We start from the raw sequence: 19,105 nt of genomic DNA on the forward strand, positions 1-19,105 counted from the left end.
AGGCCCAGGAGGGCGTGGGGGGCACGGAAGGGGCAGCCAGCCTAGGTTTCCTCCCTGCGATGCAGGGGCCTCTGAACCTCGAGTCACTGCTGTGGGCATCCCAGGGACAGCCGTGGTCCCTGCCAGGCCCAGCTGGGCACATGCTCTGGGGGGACAGTGGTCTGGGGGAAACTGAGGCCGGGGCCAGGAGAGCGCCCGGGGCAGGCAGGGGGCGAGCCAGTGGCAGCCCGCGGGCGTTGTTGACAGCCGTCTGTGGTAGATTCCGCCCCGTTCAGTAATTCTCCGCGCTTTGCCAGTAATCGTCCTGACTTACCAGGCAGGCATCATTTCCTGAAAGTCAGCCGGCCTTAGGGGAAGTAGGCGCAGGCGGTGACTAAACCAACATGCAAATGCGGCCGGGCGGGCTGAGGGCTGAGGGCCGGCGGGCTGAGCCGCCCGCGGTCATGAGGCAGCTGCTCCCACCGCTTCCTCGGGACCCGGCGGCCACCATGTCCCAGCTGCGCTTCTGGCTGCAGTTTGCAGCCCTCGGCAAGGTAACCCTGGGCTCCTGCCTTGCGAGGGGGGCCGGGCTGGGAGGGCCCGTGGGAACCGCCCGGAACAGCCGGGCTAGGGGCGGGGGGGAGGGCTCCCCCAGCCTGCTCCGTCTGTCTGTTTTTGGCAGCGGGGATGACCCCGCTGGAGTTTTCCGAGCAGAGCCACGTGGAATGTGGGGACAGCCAGGGAGGGCAGGGGGCTGCAGGGGGCTGAAGCCGTCCCACCTGGAGTCTTGTGGGCACTCCGTGTCCTGGGATGGTGGCAGTGGCTCTGTGGGGCATGGTTTGAGACGGGCTCTGATTGGACAGGCAGGCTCGGTCCCCATCCCTCCGTCTCTCTGTCCCGCTGTCCCTCCTCAGGGCCCCTGCCCAGGACCAGTGAGAGGACCTGTGTCCGAAGAATGTTTCTGGGGTCACTTTCCTGGCTGGGAGGGGGTGCTGAGCAGACCCAGAGCCGGGTCCAGTCTGGGGGCCATCCTGTCCCAGCCTGCTGGGCGGTGGCAGAGATGAGGGGGGGGGGTCACTGCATGGGCAGCTCCTCGCTGGTCCAGGGTCCCCGACATGCTGAGAGGCAGTAAGCACAGTGGGCAACCCTGTGCCCTCCTGGCCCCCCAGAACTGTCGGGGTAACCAGCCAGCTCCCCTGCATTGGGGCCTGCAGTGGGAAGAGCGGGGGCAGGGGGGCCTGGGATCCCGGAGGAGTTCCAGGTGGGGACGCAGGTCGGGAGGTGAGCCCGGGGACGGGTGGACACAGGCTGCCGGGTTGGGGGCTCTGGTGAGGGCCTGGGAGCTGCGGCCCTGCCCTGACTGGGCCCCTGGGGACCCAGGGAAGGTGATTCTGGGTTTGGGTCATCTTGGAGGTCTCCTGTGGCTGCTGGGAGTCAGGTCCCAACACTGGCAGGCAGCCCACCAGGGGGGTCCACTCTCACTTCCATCCAGCCACCCACGGTGGGGAGGGGGAGGGACCTCGGGAGCCCCACCCCCACCCCCTGGGGACCCAAGTGAGGCCCACCTCCCTTTGCCCCCAAGGATCCAGGGGCCCCCAGACGATGCCAGCTGCCCATCAGGGCATCTGGTGGAGACGCTGTCCACAGACTGGGGAGAGAGCACCCACTTTCTTAATAAATTATATTTTTTAGAGCAGTTTTAGATTTACAGAGAGACTGTGAATCAGTTCAGAGGGACCCTGTGTGCCCACGACCAGCCCCTTGGCGCCGCCCACGTCCCAGCTGATGGGCCCGTGTTCATACGTCGTCCTCAGGGCCCCAGAGTCCACGCTTCCCCACGTCGCCTCTGCCCCAGTAACACTGTGGCACCAGGACCCCCAGGCTGTGCCGGTGTCGCCCGCTCTCCTGGGGTGGGCTGGGGCCCTGGGCAGTCGTGGGGAGCCCGGCCTGGGACTCCTGAAGGACGTCCCCAGTTTGGGTTTGTCTGGTGTTTTCTCATGGTTGCACTGGGGCCATGGGTTCCCCGGGGGAGAACTCAGAGGGGAGGTGCCCTTCCCAACCATCACCCCAGGGGTCTCTGCTGCTGAACTTGACCTGACCTCCTGGCTCCTCCACGGGGGGCTTCTTCACCTGCACGCTGTCCTCCTGGGAAGGGTCTCCGTGCTCAGCCCTCACACAGGGTGGCCCCCGAGCGCCCCTTTCAGCCCCTGCCTCTGCCATCTTCGGGGCTGGCCCCTGAGGTCCCGCCCAGCTCCCTGCCCACTGCCCAGTGACTGTTTCACCTTTGGGAAGCAGGCCCACCTCTCAGGGCTCCAGGGTCATCGTCACCCTGACCAGGCTCGGCGGCGCTCGCTGGGAGGGCCACGCTGGTCCCAGAGGGACTTTAGCAAAGACAGCTTTCCCCGACTGTACGCGGACCCCACCCCAGCCAGCCTTCGGAGTCTCTGGGGGTCACTACCCCATGTCACTTCATGGGGTCCGAGCGGCCAGCTTCTGCAGCCCACCCTTCCCTGGCATTGTCCATCAGACTCGGGATGTGCCACCTCTGATCCCAGCTGACCGGGGGTGGGGTAGGGAGCAGGCCTCAGGGGCAGCAGAGCCAGACCCACTGCCGCCGCCTCAGCGTCCCCCGAGATGGATGCTCTGGCCTGTTGAGTCGCCGGGCTCTCGCATGGGGGTGCAGCGTGCCCCAAGGAGCATCATGGAGCACCTGTTCCCTGCTCTGGGGTTGGCATCCCCCTCCTGCTTCTTCCCAGGCTGTTGAGCTGGTCCTGCTAGGCACTGTCTGCCACGCCCCCATCTCCTCGCCTGGACTTGCCCAGTCGCCAGGTCCTGCAGCTGCAGGCGGTGGGGGGAGGTTGGGGTCTGCCCCCCTTCCGTGGGACCAGCCCTCCTTGCAAACCGCCGGAGCCAGGGCACCCTGGGCAGTGGGAGGCGTCCACAGGGGGCCCCCAGCCTTATACCAGCTGAGCAGGCCCCACCCCTTCCTGCCAGGCCCGCTGTCCTTTTCGCACAGTGCTCTCAAGCCTGCCTGTTGGGGGCTGTGCACGCACCAGCATCTGAGCACGGGGTCCTGGGGAAGCTGGACAGTGTTGCCTGGAGGTCCCTGCACCCCAGGGCGTGGGGGGCTGATTCCCATGCAGATCAGTCGGAGGGGAGCCCCAGAAACACGGCCCTTGAGGGGCCGTGGGGTAGGACTGGGAACTGGCTGAGATCAGGGGCCTGCTCTCGGTGACCTGGGACTGCGGAGACCTGCCCTCCACCCCCAGAAGCCAGCTCAGCTGTGGCCTCCAGGCCCGAACTGGTCACATCGGGTGGACCCTAGGCCCAGGCCCACCCTTCCTCCCCAGAGTCCACTGATCTGAGCCCCTGGGGCCCCGAGACCCCCACTGGTCAGCCCTGCCCACCCTCCTGGCCTTCTCTCACTGGTTAGTGGGACACCACACCCTCTGTCCCAGCCCGCCCGGCCGCGGCCTTCCAACAGCCCTGATGGGCCGAGATGTGTGAACAGTACGCGGGGCTGGGGGCTCCCAGAGGGCCGTTCTCCCTCCTCCTTGGCCCCTGCCCTGCTTGGGAAATGCTCCCGTTGATGGGCACGCTGAGGCCACAGCCCACCTGGCTCCACCCATGGCAGGCAGGCGGGGGTGGGGGGTTCCCTCCCTGCGGGGCTCGGCTGAGGGCTGCCCCGCATCTGAGCCTGGAGGGGCTGAGGGAGGTGGGGGGCCTGCACCTTCCCCAGCTCTGGGCACGGGGAGCTGTGCTGCACTGCCCTCCCCAGGTGGCAGGCGGTGTGAGCACCGTGACCCAGCGGGGCACCGCAGGGGACCCTGGTCCAGAAGCCCCAAGGGGCTGTCTCTGCATGTCCCCACGTCCAGCACAGGCCAGGCACACTCAGGAGCTCCATGCCTGTGACCAGGGCTGGGAGGGAGGGGGGCCGGTATGGGACCCCCCTGCGCTGCACCTGATTCCCTTTGTTTATTTATTTTTATTTATTTATTTTGGCTGCGTTGGGTCTTCGTTGCGGCACGCAGGCTTCTCTCTAGTTGTGATGTGCTGGTTTTCTCTCTCTAGTTGTGGTGTGCGGGCTCCAGGGCGCGTGGGCTCTGTAGTTTGCGGCATGCGGGCTCTCTAGTTAAGGCGCACAAGCTCAGTAGTTGTGGCGTGCGGGCTCAGTTCCCCACCCAGGGATCGAATCCCCGTCCCCTGCATTGGAAGGCGGATTGTTTACCACTGGACCACCAGGGAAGTCCCCCGATTCCCTTTAAATTTAGGTTTAGAAATTGCAGCCTCCACAGCAGCAGATGTCTCCTGAAGCTGTGGCGGTCCGTGCATCCTGGCATCCCTACACCGGTGTCACCTCCTCCATGGGGATGGGCCAGGGCAGGCACGGGGTGTCCGTCACCTTCTCCCGGTGTCCTCTGAGTAGAGTCCAGCGCAGCGCCTGTGGGGTCTGGTTTCTCTCACCTCCACTTGCCTTTTTCCTTTTTTCTTTTCAAACAGCTTTATTGATACAGTTCACATATTGTAAAACTGACCCATTTGAATTGCATAATTCAGTTTCCAGTGCATTCACACAGTCGGGCAACCATCACCTCTGTTTAGTTCCAGAACATTCTCATGGCCCCAAAGAGAAGCCCCGTCCCCATCAGCAGTCACCCCACACCCTCCCCAGTCCCTGACAACCAGGAACCCCCTCTCTGTCCCTTTGGATCTGCCTGTTCTGGACGTTTCCCATCAGTGGAATCACACACCGTGTGTCCTTCTGTGTCTGGCTTCTCTCACTGGGCGTCGTGTTCTCAGGGTCCATCCACGCTGTAGCGAGTGTCAGTGCGTCACCCCTTTCTGTGGCAGAGCAGCATCCACCGTGTGGCTGGGCCTCACAGCTGCCCTCACCCGGCCTGTCTTGCAGGACTCCTCGTACCTCGATGACCTCTCCAATGCCTCCATCTTCTCCTCGTCCGTGGACTCCCTCTCAGACATCGCAGACACACCTGACTTCCTGCCCGCCGACAGCCTCAGCCAGGTGCCCACCATCTGGGACGTGAGCACTGGCCCCTCCACCCATGACAAGGTCAGTGTGCCCCATCCTCGGCCGAACAGACACGGAGGAGGGTGTGGCTCGAGGGTGCTCATGTCTCCCATGTAGGCCAGAAGATGCAGGGGCTCCCCAGGGGGAAGAGGGGCTCCGGGGAGCCCGGCATACACTAGTGGACACTGGTGGGCATATGCCTAGATGCCCTGACGGGTTCAGTGCCCATGAAACCCCCGGGCCCTCGGGAAGCGTCTGGGCCCAGTCTGGGGCTGGCAGGGGGATACGAAGTGCCCAGAGTAGGTGCAGCAGGCGACCCAGGCCCGTCCTCGCCTCGCCAGGGCCCTCCTACCGGTTCCCAGCCTCCCGGGAACCTGAGGCCCAGGCGGGCAGCTGAAACGCCACGCCCACTGCTGCTGCGGCCAGCCCTGCCTGCGGGAACCTGAGTCAGCCTTCCAGGAACCTGCGTCTGCAGCTGTTTGTTTGTTTTCGTTAATTCAAAAAAGAAAAGGGAGAGGGAATTGAGAGTAGGTTTCAGACCTCCCTGTGCCTCATTTCCATTTTATTTTCATTTCAAAAAAACTTTGTTTTTTTTCCTTTCAGTTTTATTGAGATGTGATTGACAGACAGCAGTAAGTTTAAAGTGTACATACAGAATGGTGATTTGACTTGCATACATCATGAAATGATGACAAGTCAGTGAACATCCATAGTCTCATATAGATACAGAATTAAAGAAATAGAGGGAATTCCCTGGCGGTCCAGTGGTTAGGACTCGGCACTTTCACTGCTGAGGGCATGAATTCAGTCCCTGGTCAGGGAACTAAGATCCCACAAGCCACACAGTGTGCCCCCAAAAAAAAAAAAAAAAAAAAAAAAATTAAAGAAGTAAAAACCGTATTTTTTCTTTGTGCCGAGAACCCCTAGGGTTTACTTTAAGAACTTTCATATATAACATACAGCAGTGTAAATTCTATTTATCGTGTTGTACATCGCATTCCTAGTACCTATTTATCTAGTACTTTATGTATCCCAAGTACTTATGTATCTATCAAATCTAGGTTGGGCGGGCAACAGGAAGGAGGCTGGTGGCCAGCTGAGGGGCTTGAGGACCACAAGGCGAGCCCCCCCTGGAGGCCGGGGGGCCCATAGAGGCACTTCCTCCCCACCTGTGGCCTGCAGTCTCATGCCTACTCTCCCTGCCTCTCCCCTCCAGCTGTTCCTGCCCAGCGGGCCATTTACAGGCCTTGAGGACCCTGTGTCCTCTCTCTCCAGCACCCCACTTCTCGTCAGCTACCAGGTGAGCCAGGCCCCTTCCCTACCCCTGCCCATCCCTCCTGGGGACCAGGGAGGGCCACTCACTCAGGCATCTGCTGTATGCGGGCCCTGGGCCGGCTTAGAAGCATGGTCTGACCATTATACAGATGGGGAAACTGAGGTCCCAGGGAGGCACCATGCTAGGAGGGGGGACCTCTCCCTATTGCCCCAAGTCACTGGGCTGGCTGGTGGACCAGGCTCCTGATCCGGGCAGGGAGGCTGGCGTGGTGCAGGGGACAGTACTGTCCCCAGCATGACAGCACCTTGCCCTCAGTCTCAGAGTCATCCCGAGGAGGACGACGAAGCTGAGGAGGATGAGGCAGAGGAGCTGGGCCACGCGGAGACCTACGCCGACTACGTGCCATCCAAGTGTGAGTGTGCTGTGGGAAAAGACCCCCAGCAGCGACCACCGGGCTGCACAGCCTCACGGGGTCTGCGTCCTCCGGCCAGGAGCACCCATCCCCGGGGTCCCTGAAGGTCCCAGGGCCCCTTAAACTGCCAAGGCAGGTGTGGGAGCTGTGGGCGGGCTCCGGAGGGGCGGTTCTGTAATCGGGGTTGTGCTCCTCACTCGGCACATAGGCGGAGGGGGCAGTGGAGAGGTCAGCCGCCTTCCTGCTCTGCATCGATGGGCCACGCCCCCAACCCTGTCCAGACCACGCCCCTGACCTACCTCCCCCTCCCACCCCATGCCCCCCTAGCCAAGCTTGGGAAGCAGCACCCAGACCGCGTGGTGGAGACCAGCACTCTGTCCAGCGTTCCGCCGCCGGACATCACCTACACCCTCGCCCTGGCCTCCTCCGACAGCGGAGCCCTTTCCGCCTTGCAGCTAGAGGCCATCACCTACGCCTGCCAGGTGATCCCAGGGTCTCCAGGCAGGTCTGCGTCCGGCGTGGGGGGGTCTCAGTGCCCACCCTGACCCTGCCGCACGCTGACCCCCGTCTCCTCCCCCTCTCCCGCAGCAACACGAGGTCCTGCTCCCCGGTGGGCAGCGCGCGGGCTTCCTTATCGGCGATGGCGCGGGCGTGGGCAAGGGCCGCACGGTGGCCGGCATCATCCTGGAGAACTACCTGCGGGGCAGAAAGAAGGCCTTGTGGTGAGCTGTCCCTCCCTGGGCATGGGGTGGGCCGGCAGATGGGCAGGGGGTTCCTGAAGCCTACTGGCCCGCACCCGCAGGTTCAGCGTCTCCAATGATCTCAAGTACGATGCGGAGCGCGACCTTCGGGACATCGCCGCCCCTGGCATCGCGGTGCACGCGCTGAGCAAGGTGGGTGGCCCGCAGCCCCTCGCCTGGTAGGGGTGGGGGTCCCGGAGCGCGGGCGTGGCTATGCCCCGGCGCGCACCGATGCCTGGCCCTCTCCCCAGATCAAGTACGGCGACAACACTACCTCAGAGGGCGTCCTCTTTGCCACCTACTCCGCCCTGATCGGGGAGAGCCAGGCAGGCGGGCAGCACCGCACGCGCATCCGGCAGATCCTGGAGTGGTGTGGGGAGGCCTTCGATGGCGTGGTATCCTGGCCGTGATGCGGGGGCGGGGCCGAGCGCAGGGGGCCGGGAGGGGCGGAGCCGAGTTGCAGGGGGCCGGGAGGCCTTGGTCCTGGCCGGTGCCGGAGGGTGCGGAAGCGCGGGAGGAATTCCCGGAAGGGAGGGCCTGGTGGCGCAGGCTCGCCCTCAGGGACAGCTGTTACCCGCCCTTGGCCATCTGGCTCAGCCTCCTGGCTCCAGCTGGCCAGACCCGTAACCACAGGGTCGGGGTGGTGTTTGCTGCGACACCGCGGGCGGCGGGGCCGGAGGTCTGGGGGCGCAGAGCACTTCCTCGCCCGTCCTTGTCCGGCCCCCAAGCTGGTCCCACCCAGGCTCCGTCGGGGCGGGGCGGGAGGCAGTCCAGGAGAGCCAGAGCACAGCTAGGCCAGAGGCCCCGCTGCTCTAGCCCTGCCAGCTGCTGTGGGTCCCAGGCGCTTCCTGACTGGGCCGAAGCCCCAGGCGTCTCCCTCCTTTGCTTTTCAGCCTGAGATCACTTTCTTTTTGCTCCCACCAAACTGTAGGAAACAAAGCATAGGAAAGTGCGCCAGGGACTGCCCTGGTGGTCCAGTGGTTAGGACTCCCTGCTTCCGATGCGGAGGCACGGGTTCGATACCTGGTCGGGGAACTGAGATTCCGCAAGCTGCCTGGTGTGGCCAAAAAAAAAAGGAATGTCCATCAAGCTGTAGGAAGAAGTTGTTTAGGGGACTATAAGCTAGAGTCTGATGTGTATCTGGTGTTAACGTTTTCTTGTTTCACACATTCCTCTTACCAGTAACAGCCTTCAGGCCAACCCCCCTCGGCCTTCTCCCCAGCTGCTCCCCCCCTACACACACACACACACACACACACACACACACACACACACACACACACACACACACACACACACACAGAGGGGCCACAGCTTCCCCTGCGGAGTTCTGCAGGGGCCCTTAGAGGACCCTCGGGCTCTATCTCCCTGGGATTCACCCTTGTTCTCAGAAGTGGGGTGAGTGCACTTTCCCGAAGCTCCCCTCGCTCCCTCCGATGAGACAAGGCCTGTGGGCCCTCTGTTCACGAGGCATAGTCTGTTTAGAGCTCCCATGAGCCAGAAGAAGCAGCAGGGTTACTGATGCTTCTGGGCGCCCGGTGTCAGGTGACAGCTCAGCTCAGCAACAGCAGCATAAAAAAACAGCAATGTTAACCTCACACCTCGGGGGCGGCCACATGGCATCGGGCTAACCTCACTCGCGTTTCCGCTGATCCTCCGTCGAACCCCTGTACATACGTGTGGACACATGCGCGTGCGTGTGGCACTCACACCTTGCCTTTCAGGTAGGTTCGTGACAGACATACTTGTCTGTAACTTGCGCTTTTTCCCCTGAAAACATTAAGAACTTTCTGTGTCTTTCAATTCCTGTCCACGTTGTTCGGGGCCTAGAGGCTGTTTCCCTCTGGCTTTGGTGGCCTCACACACCCCAAGGACCACACCCCGTGGCCAGATCCCCCCAGGCACCTTCCAGAGTTCCCCCCAACCAGGAAGGGACCACCTAGGGTGTCGTGGTGGGTCTGTGGGGCGGCCCGCCTTCCAGCACAGTCCTTAACCCACGCCCACCCCAGATTGTGTTTGACGAGTGCCACAAAGCCAAGAACGCCAGCTCCACCAAGATGGGCAAGGCCGTGCTGGACCTGCAGAACAAGCTGCCCCTGGCCAGGGTGGTCTACGCCAGCGCCACAGGTGAGGGGCCTGGTCATCGACGAGCGAGCGATGCCTGCCCTGGCGCAGCTGTGTGTGGGAGAGAGTTGGGGGGGGGGGGCGTCTGGTCTGCAGCCCAGCTCCTGCCAGGCCCTGTTCTCAGACACCAACCCCTGTCAGGGGCCTCCCTTCTGCCAGCTGGCCGTGGGCACTTTCCCGAGAGCCTCAGGTCCCCATTCCTGGCCCTCGTGCCATTTCTGGGGCCACACCTGAGGCCCCCAACCTTCCCAGGTCGGAGGAGCTGACGGTGGCTCCCCCTTCCCCCAGGTGCCTCTGAGCCCCGGAACATGATCTACATGAGCCGCCTGGGTATCTGGGGCGAGGGCACACCGTTCCGGACCTTCGAGGAATTTCTGCATGCCATCGAGAAGAGGTGTGCGCTTTACCCCGTGCCCATCCCCCACATGATGGGAGCGGGGGCCAGGTGTCACGCTCACCCCTGCCCATGCTCCTCTGGCAGCCAGAGAGATCTTAAAATGCAAATCCTATCCTTCCTCTGCCTAGTACTTCCCATCGGTCTCAGGGCGAAAGGGCCTCCTCCCCACTTTTCCTGCTCCCGTGCAGGCCCCTCCTTGGTCCAGGCAGACTACCTTCTGTGTGTTTCCAAGGCCCACCAGGCCCTTGGTGACCACAGGGCCTTTGCAAGTGCTCTCTGCTCCATGCACCTGGCCCTTCCTCGCTCTCCAGGGCTCAGTGCTGGGTGACAGCCCCTCCCCAGGTTGCTCTGCCTCTGGGTGGGACCTAGCATGTGGTCCCAGGCCGTTGCCCAGGCAGCCTGTGTTCACCTGCAGGGGTGTGGGCGCCATGGAGATCGTGGCCATGGACATGAAGGTCAGCGGCATGTACATTGCACGCCAGCTCAGCTTCTCTGGCGTCACCTTCCGCATCGAAGAGATCCCGCTGGCCCCGTCCTTCGAGCACATCTACAACCGGGCGGCCCTGCTGGTGAGCCTCTGACTGAGTGGACAGCCTGCATGTCCCCTTGGAGTTACGCCCCCGTCACCTTCAGCGTCTGCCCTTAAGACACCACAGGGATTAGTCAGACTGGACAGGAGGGAGCACCTGGCCCGCCCGCCTCGGTCTTTGGCAGGAGCCCAGCATCTTGATCCTGTTCAAGTTGGGGATTCTGTACGGACTGTACGCCCCGCCTCCCCTCCCCATGATTTCCTGAGCACGTTGCCCCCAGGACAGAACCCAGAGCTGGTGGCCGTTTTCTGTCTCTCTCCGTGGGGCCGTCCTGGGCGCTGCGGGGTGGGAGCACCTCCCTGGACCCACCTGCTTGATGCCTGGATCCCCCCAGTGTGACAGCCGCAGATGCCCCAGACGTGGCCCGGTGTCCCCTGGGGGCAGGACCACCCCAGCGAGACCCTGGTCTGAAGTGTGGAGAGTCAGAGGCCGCTGGCAGGGAGCTGGCAGGGAGGGTATCCCCGCCGCCTCGGGAGGCGGTGTCCACCCGCCCCTGGGTTGCACGAGCACCATTCCACCACGGTCTCACCAGCATCACACTTGTTGTTTCTTAACATTTCCGAGCGTCCAGCTATCGCCAGGGCCTCCTTGTTGCTCTACTTACAGCCCCCCTTCCCTGGCCCACATTTCCACGGGGCGGGGGCAGCCAGGGTCCGGGCAGAGACGGTGGTAGTGAGCTCAGCCAGGCGTGTCATTTCAGTGGGCCGAGGCCCTGGGCGTGTTCCAGCAGGCAGCCGACTGGATCGGCCTGGAGTCACGCAAGTCCCTGTGGGGCCAGTTCTGGTCGGCCCACCAGCGCTTCTTCAAGTACCTATGTGTTGCCGCCAAGGTGCGCCGGCTGGTGGAGCTGGCCCGGGAGGAGCTGGCCAGGGACAAGGTGAGCTGGGCTGTGCCGGGCCCCCTGCATCCCTGTGTCAGGGGCGAGTGGGCAGAACCCGGCACGCCGTGTCAGCCTCACGATCGCAAAGGAGCCTGCGTGTGGCTGGGCCGAACCCCCAAGGATGGGGCTGGTGAGGGCGATGCTGAGACCTGGAAGGTTCTGGTCCCGCCTTGCCCCAGGCTACCCGCGTGCAGGCTGGGCTGGCGAGTCCCAAGAAAGAACAGGGCAGAGGATGGGGGTGGGGGTCCGGGAGCTGAGGCTGGCTGTGGGCTGCCAGGTGGACTTTCCAGGTGGATCTGGGCTTGTCGGGGCCTGGCAGCCCGAGGGACACGGGGGTGGGAGGAGGGAGAGGCTGAGGCCCGCCCTGGGTTTTGGCTGCTGGGACAGGGCCAGTGTGGGGCCTGGTGCTTCCCTGGGGGCCCCTCTGGGGCCCGCACTCCGGGGCTGGTGGGCAGGCCTCTGCTCACCACCACCCACCCCCGTAGTGCGTGGTTATCGGCCTGCAGTCCACGGGTGAGGCACGTACCCGGGAGGTGCTGGGCGAGAAGGAGGGCCAGCTTGATGGCTTCGTGTCCGCTGCCGAGTGAGTGATGCCTGCGGCCCGGTGGGGAGGGTGGGGGCTACGCCGGGGACCCCTCCCTCTGCGACCCACCCTGGGGCCGACCTGTGGCCTGGCCCTGCCTGTATTCCCAGCCTAGGGAGCGGCCCCGGTCCTAAGTGACCTTAGGCCCACCTCGCATCGTAAAGCCAGAAAGGGTAACCGTGGGGACCCCAGGACTCGGAGGGCGCTGGCCGAGGGTCCCAGGGCTTTAGAATGAGGCTTCCCGGTGCCTGCACCCACCCCCCCACGTGGGAACCGTGCCGTTTCAAGGACGACACTGATTTTAGGGACTGGCCTTGCTGGTCCCCAAAGCCCCTGGCCTCCCTTCCCACCCTGGGTGAGGGTCCCAGCACGAGGCCCCTTGCCTGGCTCACCTCATCCTGGCCTCTCCCCCTCAGCCCAGCATCACCTCCCTTCCCCTGGGACCCCATCCTGGGAGCCTCCACCTCGGCCAGTCAGCGCGTGTGGGCAGAGCTGTGGGCCCTTTGATGGCGGGAGCCCCACCCAGCTTCCCACCCACGCTCCGTCCATTGCCCACCACGTGGGACCCCCGCCCCCCTGTCCTTGCAGCTCCTTTCCCCTCCCACGCGCCTTCTCTGAGCCCCTGCACCCAGACCCACCCGTGGGGCCCCCTGGCGCTGGGTGTCCCCACCAGAGCAAACCCACACACGGGACCCAACCCCTCCAGGTCTCCCAGTGAAAATAAACTCTGCTTCTCACTTTCAGAGGCGTCTTTCTGTCGCTAATTCAGAAGCACTTTCCTTCAACCAAGAGGAAGCGAGAGAGAGGACCGGGCAATAAGCGAAAAAGTAAGCGCCTGCCGCCCGCCTGGACCTCGGGCGCCTTGTGGCCTCCTCCCTTGCTCCTGCCGCCTCCCTCCGGCCTCCCTCCTTTCTGAGCCTTGATCTGGGTCAGGCTGTCACTCCCGCTGCCCCCTCTGCTGCTGGCTGCACAGCCACGTGGCCTGACCCCTGATGCCCTCCCCAACCTTCCAGGGCAGCTTGCTCAGTCAGCTAAAAACCCCAGCGCTGCAGGATGGGGGTGTGGCTAGCGCATCCCCACGGCCTCTAGCCTCACCCCCAGAAGGCGGGGCCTCGCGCTCTCCAGGTGAAAGTGAGCCGGAGGCCAGAACCACACTGGTCCAGGGACTAGGATGGAGCCCTTCAAAGCACCCCGGGATGGGGCAGTGGCCTCATAGCGCCTTCTGGCATGCACTGCCTGCTGCTCTAGGCAAAGGCTGAGCATCCTCGCCCAGGGGGGAAGTAGGGCTCAGAGAGGCCAAGCAGCTTACCTGAGGGCACACGGCCAGCCTTGGGGGCCCAGTCCTGCTCCTCCCACTTCCTGGGACCGGCCTCCCGGGTGTCCTGGATGGTAGCTTAGTTACGTAGGCCCCTGGACCATCACCCCATCAGGGCCTGGGCTCATCCTCTGGCCGACCCACCCAGGGCCACCCTGTGAGGGTGGGCGTGTGGCCTCCCCAGGCACCACCCGAGGACACACTGCCGTGTCAGGAAGTCTGGCAGGGATGTTAGAGGTGCCCCTTTACGCTGTGCCCTGGCCACCAGCAGAGCCCAGACCTGCCAAAGGTGGATGGAGCAGGGGGCTCTGGCCCTGAGCCCTGACCATCCTGGCACCCGGGCCTGTCCCCAGACCGTGCCGCCAGGACAAAGGCGTGGGGCCAGGCGGCAGTGACCCCTGGCTGCTCCCCTGCAGGGCGGCCACGGGGCCGTGGGGCCAAGGTGCCCAGGCTGGCGTGTGACGCAGCGGGCGTGATCCGCGTCAGTGACGACAGCAGCACAGAGTCGGACGGCGGCCTGGACAGCGACTTCCACTCCTCCCCCGAGTCCCTGATGGACGATGACGTGGTCATCGTGGACGCCATCGGGCTCCCGGCCGACGACCGCGGTGAGGGCCGTGGCCACCCCCACGCCCTCCCCCCAGGTCCTCCCCCCACGTCCCTGCTTCTCAGGCTCCAAGTGCGGGCGTTGGGGCGCGCGGCTGGCAAGGGCTGGTGGGGCTTAGGGAGAAGGTTCTGGACCCCTGGCTCAGCCCCGCTCCCCAGAGACCCCCGTCATCCTCAAGGGCCAGGGCTGGGAACAGGGCCGTGGGCAGGCGGCCTGGACAGTCCCCCTTGACCCTCTGGCCCCACAGGCCCCCTGTGTCCCCCACCGCGGGACCTGCACGGCCCCGGTGTCCTGGAGCGGGTGGAGCGGCTGAAGCAGGACCTGCTGGCCAAGGTGCAGGCGCTGGGCCGGGAGCTGCCCGTCAACACCCTGGACGAGCTCATTGACCAGCTGGGGGGTCCAGAGTGCGTGGCGGAGGTGAGCTCTGGTGCTCCCTGGTGGCCAGCTTGGCGGTGGCGGCAGAGCCGGGGGTGGGGGTGGGGGCGTGGGGGGGAGGAGGGAGGGGGGCGGCGGTGCTGCGGCTGCTGGGTCCAGCGTCCCGTGTCCTGCACTACCCCTTCAGCCACTGCCGCCCAGCTCCACGCCCACCTCCCCCGCACGCCCCCCTGGGCCAGGGCTCCCAGGCCTGATCCCCGACCCCGTCCCCCACCCTGTCCCCGCTCCCGTCCTTCTTTCCCCCTGTGCTCCTGTGCTCTTTCCTGGGACGTCCCTCTGGTGCCACCTCAGTTTCATCTTGGCTCAGGCGGCTGGGTTGCCATAAAAAAACTTAGGAAGATGGCAGTTACCATTCCTGCTGATGGCCCCGTGGGCACCCGAGCCTGGCAAGAGGCCGGGTCCTGGCAGCCCCCTGCCACACACACCCAAGAGCCCCAGGGTCCCAGGTGGGGGGACAGGGAAACTGAGGCCCACGGGGACCAGCCCCTGGGCGACCACAGCGGCTGACAGCCTGTCCCCTCGCCCCCACCACGGCCACAGATGACCGGCAGGAAGGGCCGCGTGGTGTCCAGGTCCGACGGGACGGTGGCCTTCGAGTCCCGGGCGGAGCAGGGCCTCTCCATCGACCACGTGAACCTCAGGGAGAAGGAGCGCTTCATGAGCGGAGAGAAGGTGGGGTGCGGGGCTGTGCCTGGAGGGCACCCCTGTGCACCTGCGCATGGGCTGGGAGGCACAGGTGTCCCGAGCGGCTGGCTGGAGGACCACCAGCTGTGTGGGGGTGTGTGTGCTGTGCTCCTGTGCCTGTGTGGGGCCCTCACAGCGCCCCCCGGCCAGCCCCGCCTTCAGCCCGAGTCCCACGCGCCCTGTGTTGGTGCCTGGCCCACCGCTTCTCTGGGCTGCCCCGTGGGAGCTGATGTCCACAGGGCAGGCAGACCCTCCAGGGGTGACCCGGGATGGTCCAGATTCCATTCTAAGCCTTCGGAGACACCTTCACGGACACACATCTGAACTTCCTGTGTGGGTCCCCCCAGGTGCAGCCGGTTGAGCCAGGGCACGCAGGGTGCGGGGCGAGGAGGAGCAGGCTGCCCGCCCTGCCGCCCCACAGACCTGTCCCCGTCCACGTCCCTCTAGCTCGTGGCCATCATCTCAGAGGCCTCCAGCTCTGGCATCTCCCTCCAAGCCGACCGCCGGGTACCGAACCAGCGGCGCCGGGTGCACATGACACTGGAGCTGCCCTGGAGCGCCGACCGGGCCATCCAGCAGTTTGGTGAGCCCCGCCCCGCCCCAGGCCGCCCCACCCCGGGGCCTGCCTGGTCCCTAAAAGCCCTCTCTGCCTCCAGGCCGGACCCACCGCTCCAACCAGGTTTCCGCGCCCGAGTACATCTTCCTCATCTCAGAGCTGGCCGGGGAGCGCAGGTTTGCCTCCATCGTGGCCAAGAGGCTGGAGAGCCTGGTGAGCCTGTGGGCAGAGGGGGGGGCTGGGTGTGGGACTGGGCGGGGAGGCTCCCTGGGGAGGGCGGAGGGCGCAGGGAGGAGCACCACGTGGGCAACGTGTGACCGCTTCCCCCATCCCGGGCAGGGGGCTCTGACCCACGGGGACCGCCGAGCCACCGAGTCCCGTGACCTGAGCAAGTACAACTTTGAGAACAAGGTACCCGAGGTGGGAGAGCCCAGGAGAGGAGGGTCCTCGGGGTGCCAGGACCCCGAGACCTGGGGTGCCCCAGCCTCTGACGCGGCCCGCGGCCCTCACCCCTCCCCACAGTACGGCGCCCGGGCGCTCAGCTGCGTCCTCACCACCATCCTAAGCCAGACAGAGAGCAAGGTGCCGCTGCCCCAGGGCTACCCTGGAGGGGACGCCGCCTTCTTCCGTGGTGAGTTGGTGGACCCTCCCCACACACCCCAGGGGGACACGGGTCATGAGGGGGAGCCCCCGTGGGCTGGGGCGGGCAGGCGTGCGAGACTCTCCCTCCCCACAGACATGAAGCAGGGGCTGCTGTCCGTCGGCATCGGCGGGCGCGAGTCCCGGTCCGGCTGCCTGGACGTGGAGAAGGGTGAGTCCCACGCCCCCGGCCCCGCACCTCCTGGGTGGGTGGACAGGGAGGGCCGGCTGGACGCAGCCTGAGGCCCCCTGTCGCCAGCAGACTGCTCCATCAGCAAGTTCCTCAACCGCATCCTGGGGCTGGAGGTGCACAAGCAGAACACGCTCTTCCAGTACTTCTCCGACACCTTCGACCACCTCATCGCCGCCGACAAGAAGGAGGGCAAATACGACATGGGCATCCTGGGTGAGCCCCGCTGGGGATGCCCTTCCCCCCGGGCCCGGGCCCCCAGACCCGCCGCTGACCCCGCTTGCCCTCCCCAGACCTGGCCCCTGGCATTGACGAGATCTACGAGGAGAGCCAGCAGGTGTTCCTGGCCCCCGGCCACCCGCAGGATGGGCAGGTGGTCTTCTACAAGGTGAGCGGCTGCACCCGCCCGCCCCGCCCCCTCCCCTTACCCCCACCCCCCCTGATGCCTGCGTGTCCGCAGATCAGCGTGGACCGCGGCCTGAAGTGGGAGGAGGCCTATGCCCGGTCGCTGGAGCTGATGGGCACCCACGACGGCTTCTACCTCTCCTACAAGGTGGGCCCCCCAGCAAGCCCCCGGCGCACCCCCACGGGCAGGACCCTGGCTGGTGGGCCGGGAGGGGAGGGCAGCGGGCTGCACGGGCCCGCACACCGTGGGGACCCCTGCCCAGCACGTGCGGCGCAGCCCCAGCCTCACGCACGCCCCCACCCAGGTCCGCGGCAACAAGCCCAGCTGCCTGCTGGCCCAGCAGAACCGCGGCAAGCTCTTCACCGTGTACAAGCCCAACATCGGGCGGCAGAGCCAGCTGGAGACCTTAGACAGCCTGTGCCGGAGGTTTCACCGGGTAGGCCCCGACGGCCCCGCAGTGCGCCCCCACTGTACCCCTGGCGCGCCCATCTTCTGCAGCCCCCAGGCTGGCCCTCCACCTCCATGCTCCGCTGCCCTGGCCGCCAGGCGCAGGATGAGCGGGCCTGGGGCCTTCGGACCTCCTGTTCCCCACCTGCGCGCTGGGGAGCATGGACAGGCCGCGGTCCAGGGGCTCAACCGGCTGTGTCCACAGGTGACAGCGGAGGAGGCCAGAGAGCACTGGGAGAGCAGCTACACCTTCTCTCTGACTCACTGCAGCCACACCACATGGTGAGGGCCCAGGGCAGCCCGGGGGGAGTGGGGGGGGGGTGTTGGGAGGGGCTCGCCCACGCCCCGTGCCGCAGCTGGTCTGAGCCGTGGTCCCCGTGCAGGAACCGGCACTGCCGGCTGGTGCAGGAGGGCAAGGACTGCGCGCAGGGCCTGAGGCTGCGACACCACTACATGCTGTGCGGGGCCCTGCTGCGCGTGTGGGGTCGCATCGCCGCCGTCATGGCCGACGTCACCAGCAGCAGCTACCTGCAGATCGTGCGCCTCAAGACCAAGGACAAGAAGAAGCAAGTTGGTGAGCAGTGGGCGCAGGAGGGGTGGGGGAGGGCGGTGTCCCGCCGGGAGGGGGGCGCCCCGCCCCGCCCCTCGGGCCCTGACCGCCGGCCCCGCCCCCACCCCGCAGGCATCAAGATCCCTGAGGCCTGCGTGCGCCGCGTCCTGCAGGAGCTGCAGCTCATGGACGCCGATGTGAAGCGCAAGCAGGCACGCGCCCGGGGTCTCCCCGCGCTGCCGCCCGCCCCACGCCCGCTCGCGCTGCCCTGCGGCCCCGGCGAGGTCCTGGACCTCACGTACAGTCCGCCGGCCCAGGCCTTCCCGCCGCCCTCGCCCTTCGCCTTCCCGGCCCCGGCCCCCGGCCCCGGCGGCCTGCTGCTGGGTGTTCCCGACGCCCCGGCTGACCCCGCGGCGCTCCTGCACCAGGGTTGCGACATCAACTTCAAGGAGGTGCTGGAGGATATGCTGCGCTCCCTCAACGCCGCGCCGCCCCCTGAGCCCCCCGGCCTGCTGGGCGCCGGTGGGGGGGCAGCAGGCGCGCCGGAGGGCAGCGGGGGCCCCGAGCGGCAGAGCGTCATCCAGTTCAGCCCCCCCTTCCCCAACTCCTAGGCCCCGGGGCATCCTTCCTGCACGAAACTTATTTATCTATAATAGGCGCCCTGTCTACACCGGGGAAGCGGGTGGTGAGCAGGGCCAAGAGCCCTGCGGACTACTGAGAGGAGCAGGCGGGGCCAGGAGCCCTTCGAGGCGGGGACAGGGGCCCTTCGTCCGGCCTCCCGAGGCCTCCACTGCAGTGCCTTCCCACCGGTGCCTGGGCAGACGCTCGAGACGCTGCCGGCCCTGGGGGTGCCCTCCAAGCCCTGCCTGGTGGGCAGTGGCCATGCGCAGGCCCCACTCAGGACACTCAGGGGCCAGGCAGGGCCTGGGGGTGGGGGGCCTCCTCTGTGCCTCTGTCCTCTGCTGCCCCCTTCCAGGCCGGGGTTGGGGCTCCCACCCCACCCACCTTACCAGGCCCGGTCAGCCCTGAAATCCACAAAACTGGGTGGCCCCAAGAGCTGGAAACTCAGGAAACCCCAGGTGCTCAGGGCCCCACCGCCTCTGGGGGGCTCCGTGGGGCAGATCTTCTATTAATATATGCAACCCCCTCCCTGCTCTCTGTGCCCTAAATTATTGCCCAGCCACCTCTCCCAGGGCCTGGAATCTCCTGCGGAGCTGGTGGGTGGCCCCCTGGTTTCTATGTGTATTTATAATGAATTCAAGTGTA

The 19,105-nt window shown here is 65.7% G+C and overlaps 1 protein-coding gene across 5 annotated transcripts in view; it reads left to right on the forward strand.

The window, feature by feature from the left end:
- The window catches only part of SBNO2 (strawberry notch homolog 2), a 43,578-nt gene extending 24,894 nt beyond the window's left edge, over positions 1-18,684 (forward strand). The window contains exons 1-29 of one of the 5 annotated variants that reach the window (XM_079916892.1): positions 412-533; positions 4,889-5,050; positions 6,225-6,308; positions 6,600-6,696; positions 7,024-7,178; positions 7,285-7,418; positions 7,499-7,589; positions 7,688-7,831; positions 9,446-9,563; positions 9,849-9,954; positions 10,373-10,526; positions 11,248-11,424; positions 11,913-12,010; positions 12,755-12,837; positions 13,742-13,933; positions 14,180-14,349; positions 14,908-15,039; positions 15,499-15,634; positions 15,708-15,820; positions 15,947-16,018; positions 16,130-16,238; positions 16,344-16,418; positions 16,506-16,652; positions 16,730-16,824; positions 16,897-16,989; positions 17,147-17,278; positions 17,495-17,571; positions 17,673-17,863; positions 17,972-18,684. In XM_079916892.1, the coding sequence (XP_079773018.1) occupies positions 444-533; positions 4,889-5,050; positions 6,225-6,308; positions 6,600-6,696; positions 7,024-7,178; positions 7,285-7,418; positions 7,499-7,589; positions 7,688-7,831; positions 9,446-9,563; positions 9,849-9,954; positions 10,373-10,526; positions 11,248-11,424; positions 11,913-12,010; positions 12,755-12,837; positions 13,742-13,933; positions 14,180-14,349; positions 14,908-15,039; positions 15,499-15,634; positions 15,708-15,820; positions 15,947-16,018; positions 16,130-16,238; positions 16,344-16,418; positions 16,506-16,652; positions 16,730-16,824; positions 16,897-16,989; positions 17,147-17,278; positions 17,495-17,571; positions 17,673-17,863; positions 17,972-18,450 (3,906 nt within the window). In that variant the 5' untranslated portion in view covers positions 412-443 and the 3' untranslated portion in view covers positions 18,451-18,684. Of the gene's footprint in view, positions 1-411; positions 534-4,888; positions 5,051-6,224; positions 6,309-6,599; positions 6,697-7,023; positions 7,179-7,284; positions 7,419-7,498; positions 7,590-7,687; positions 7,832-9,445; positions 9,564-9,848; positions 9,955-10,372; positions 10,527-11,247; positions 11,425-11,912; positions 12,011-12,754; positions 12,838-13,741; positions 13,934-14,179; positions 14,350-14,907; positions 15,040-15,498; positions 15,635-15,707; positions 15,821-15,946; positions 16,019-16,129; positions 16,239-16,343; positions 16,419-16,505; positions 16,653-16,729; positions 16,825-16,896; positions 16,990-17,146; positions 17,279-17,494; positions 17,572-17,672; positions 17,864-17,971 lie in introns of those variants that run through there. The other 4 variants (XM_079916893.1, XM_079916890.1, XM_079916891.1 and 1 more) reach the window with 4 other exon arrangements.
- The last annotated feature ends 421 nt before the right edge of the window (positions 18,685-19,105 follow it).

The sequence above is a fragment of the Stenella coeruleoalba genome, assembly GCF_951394435.1.
Source record: "Stenella coeruleoalba genome assembly, chromosome: 3".
Taxonomy (NCBI): Eukaryota; Metazoa; Chordata; class Mammalia; order Artiodactyla; family Delphinidae; genus Stenella; species Stenella coeruleoalba.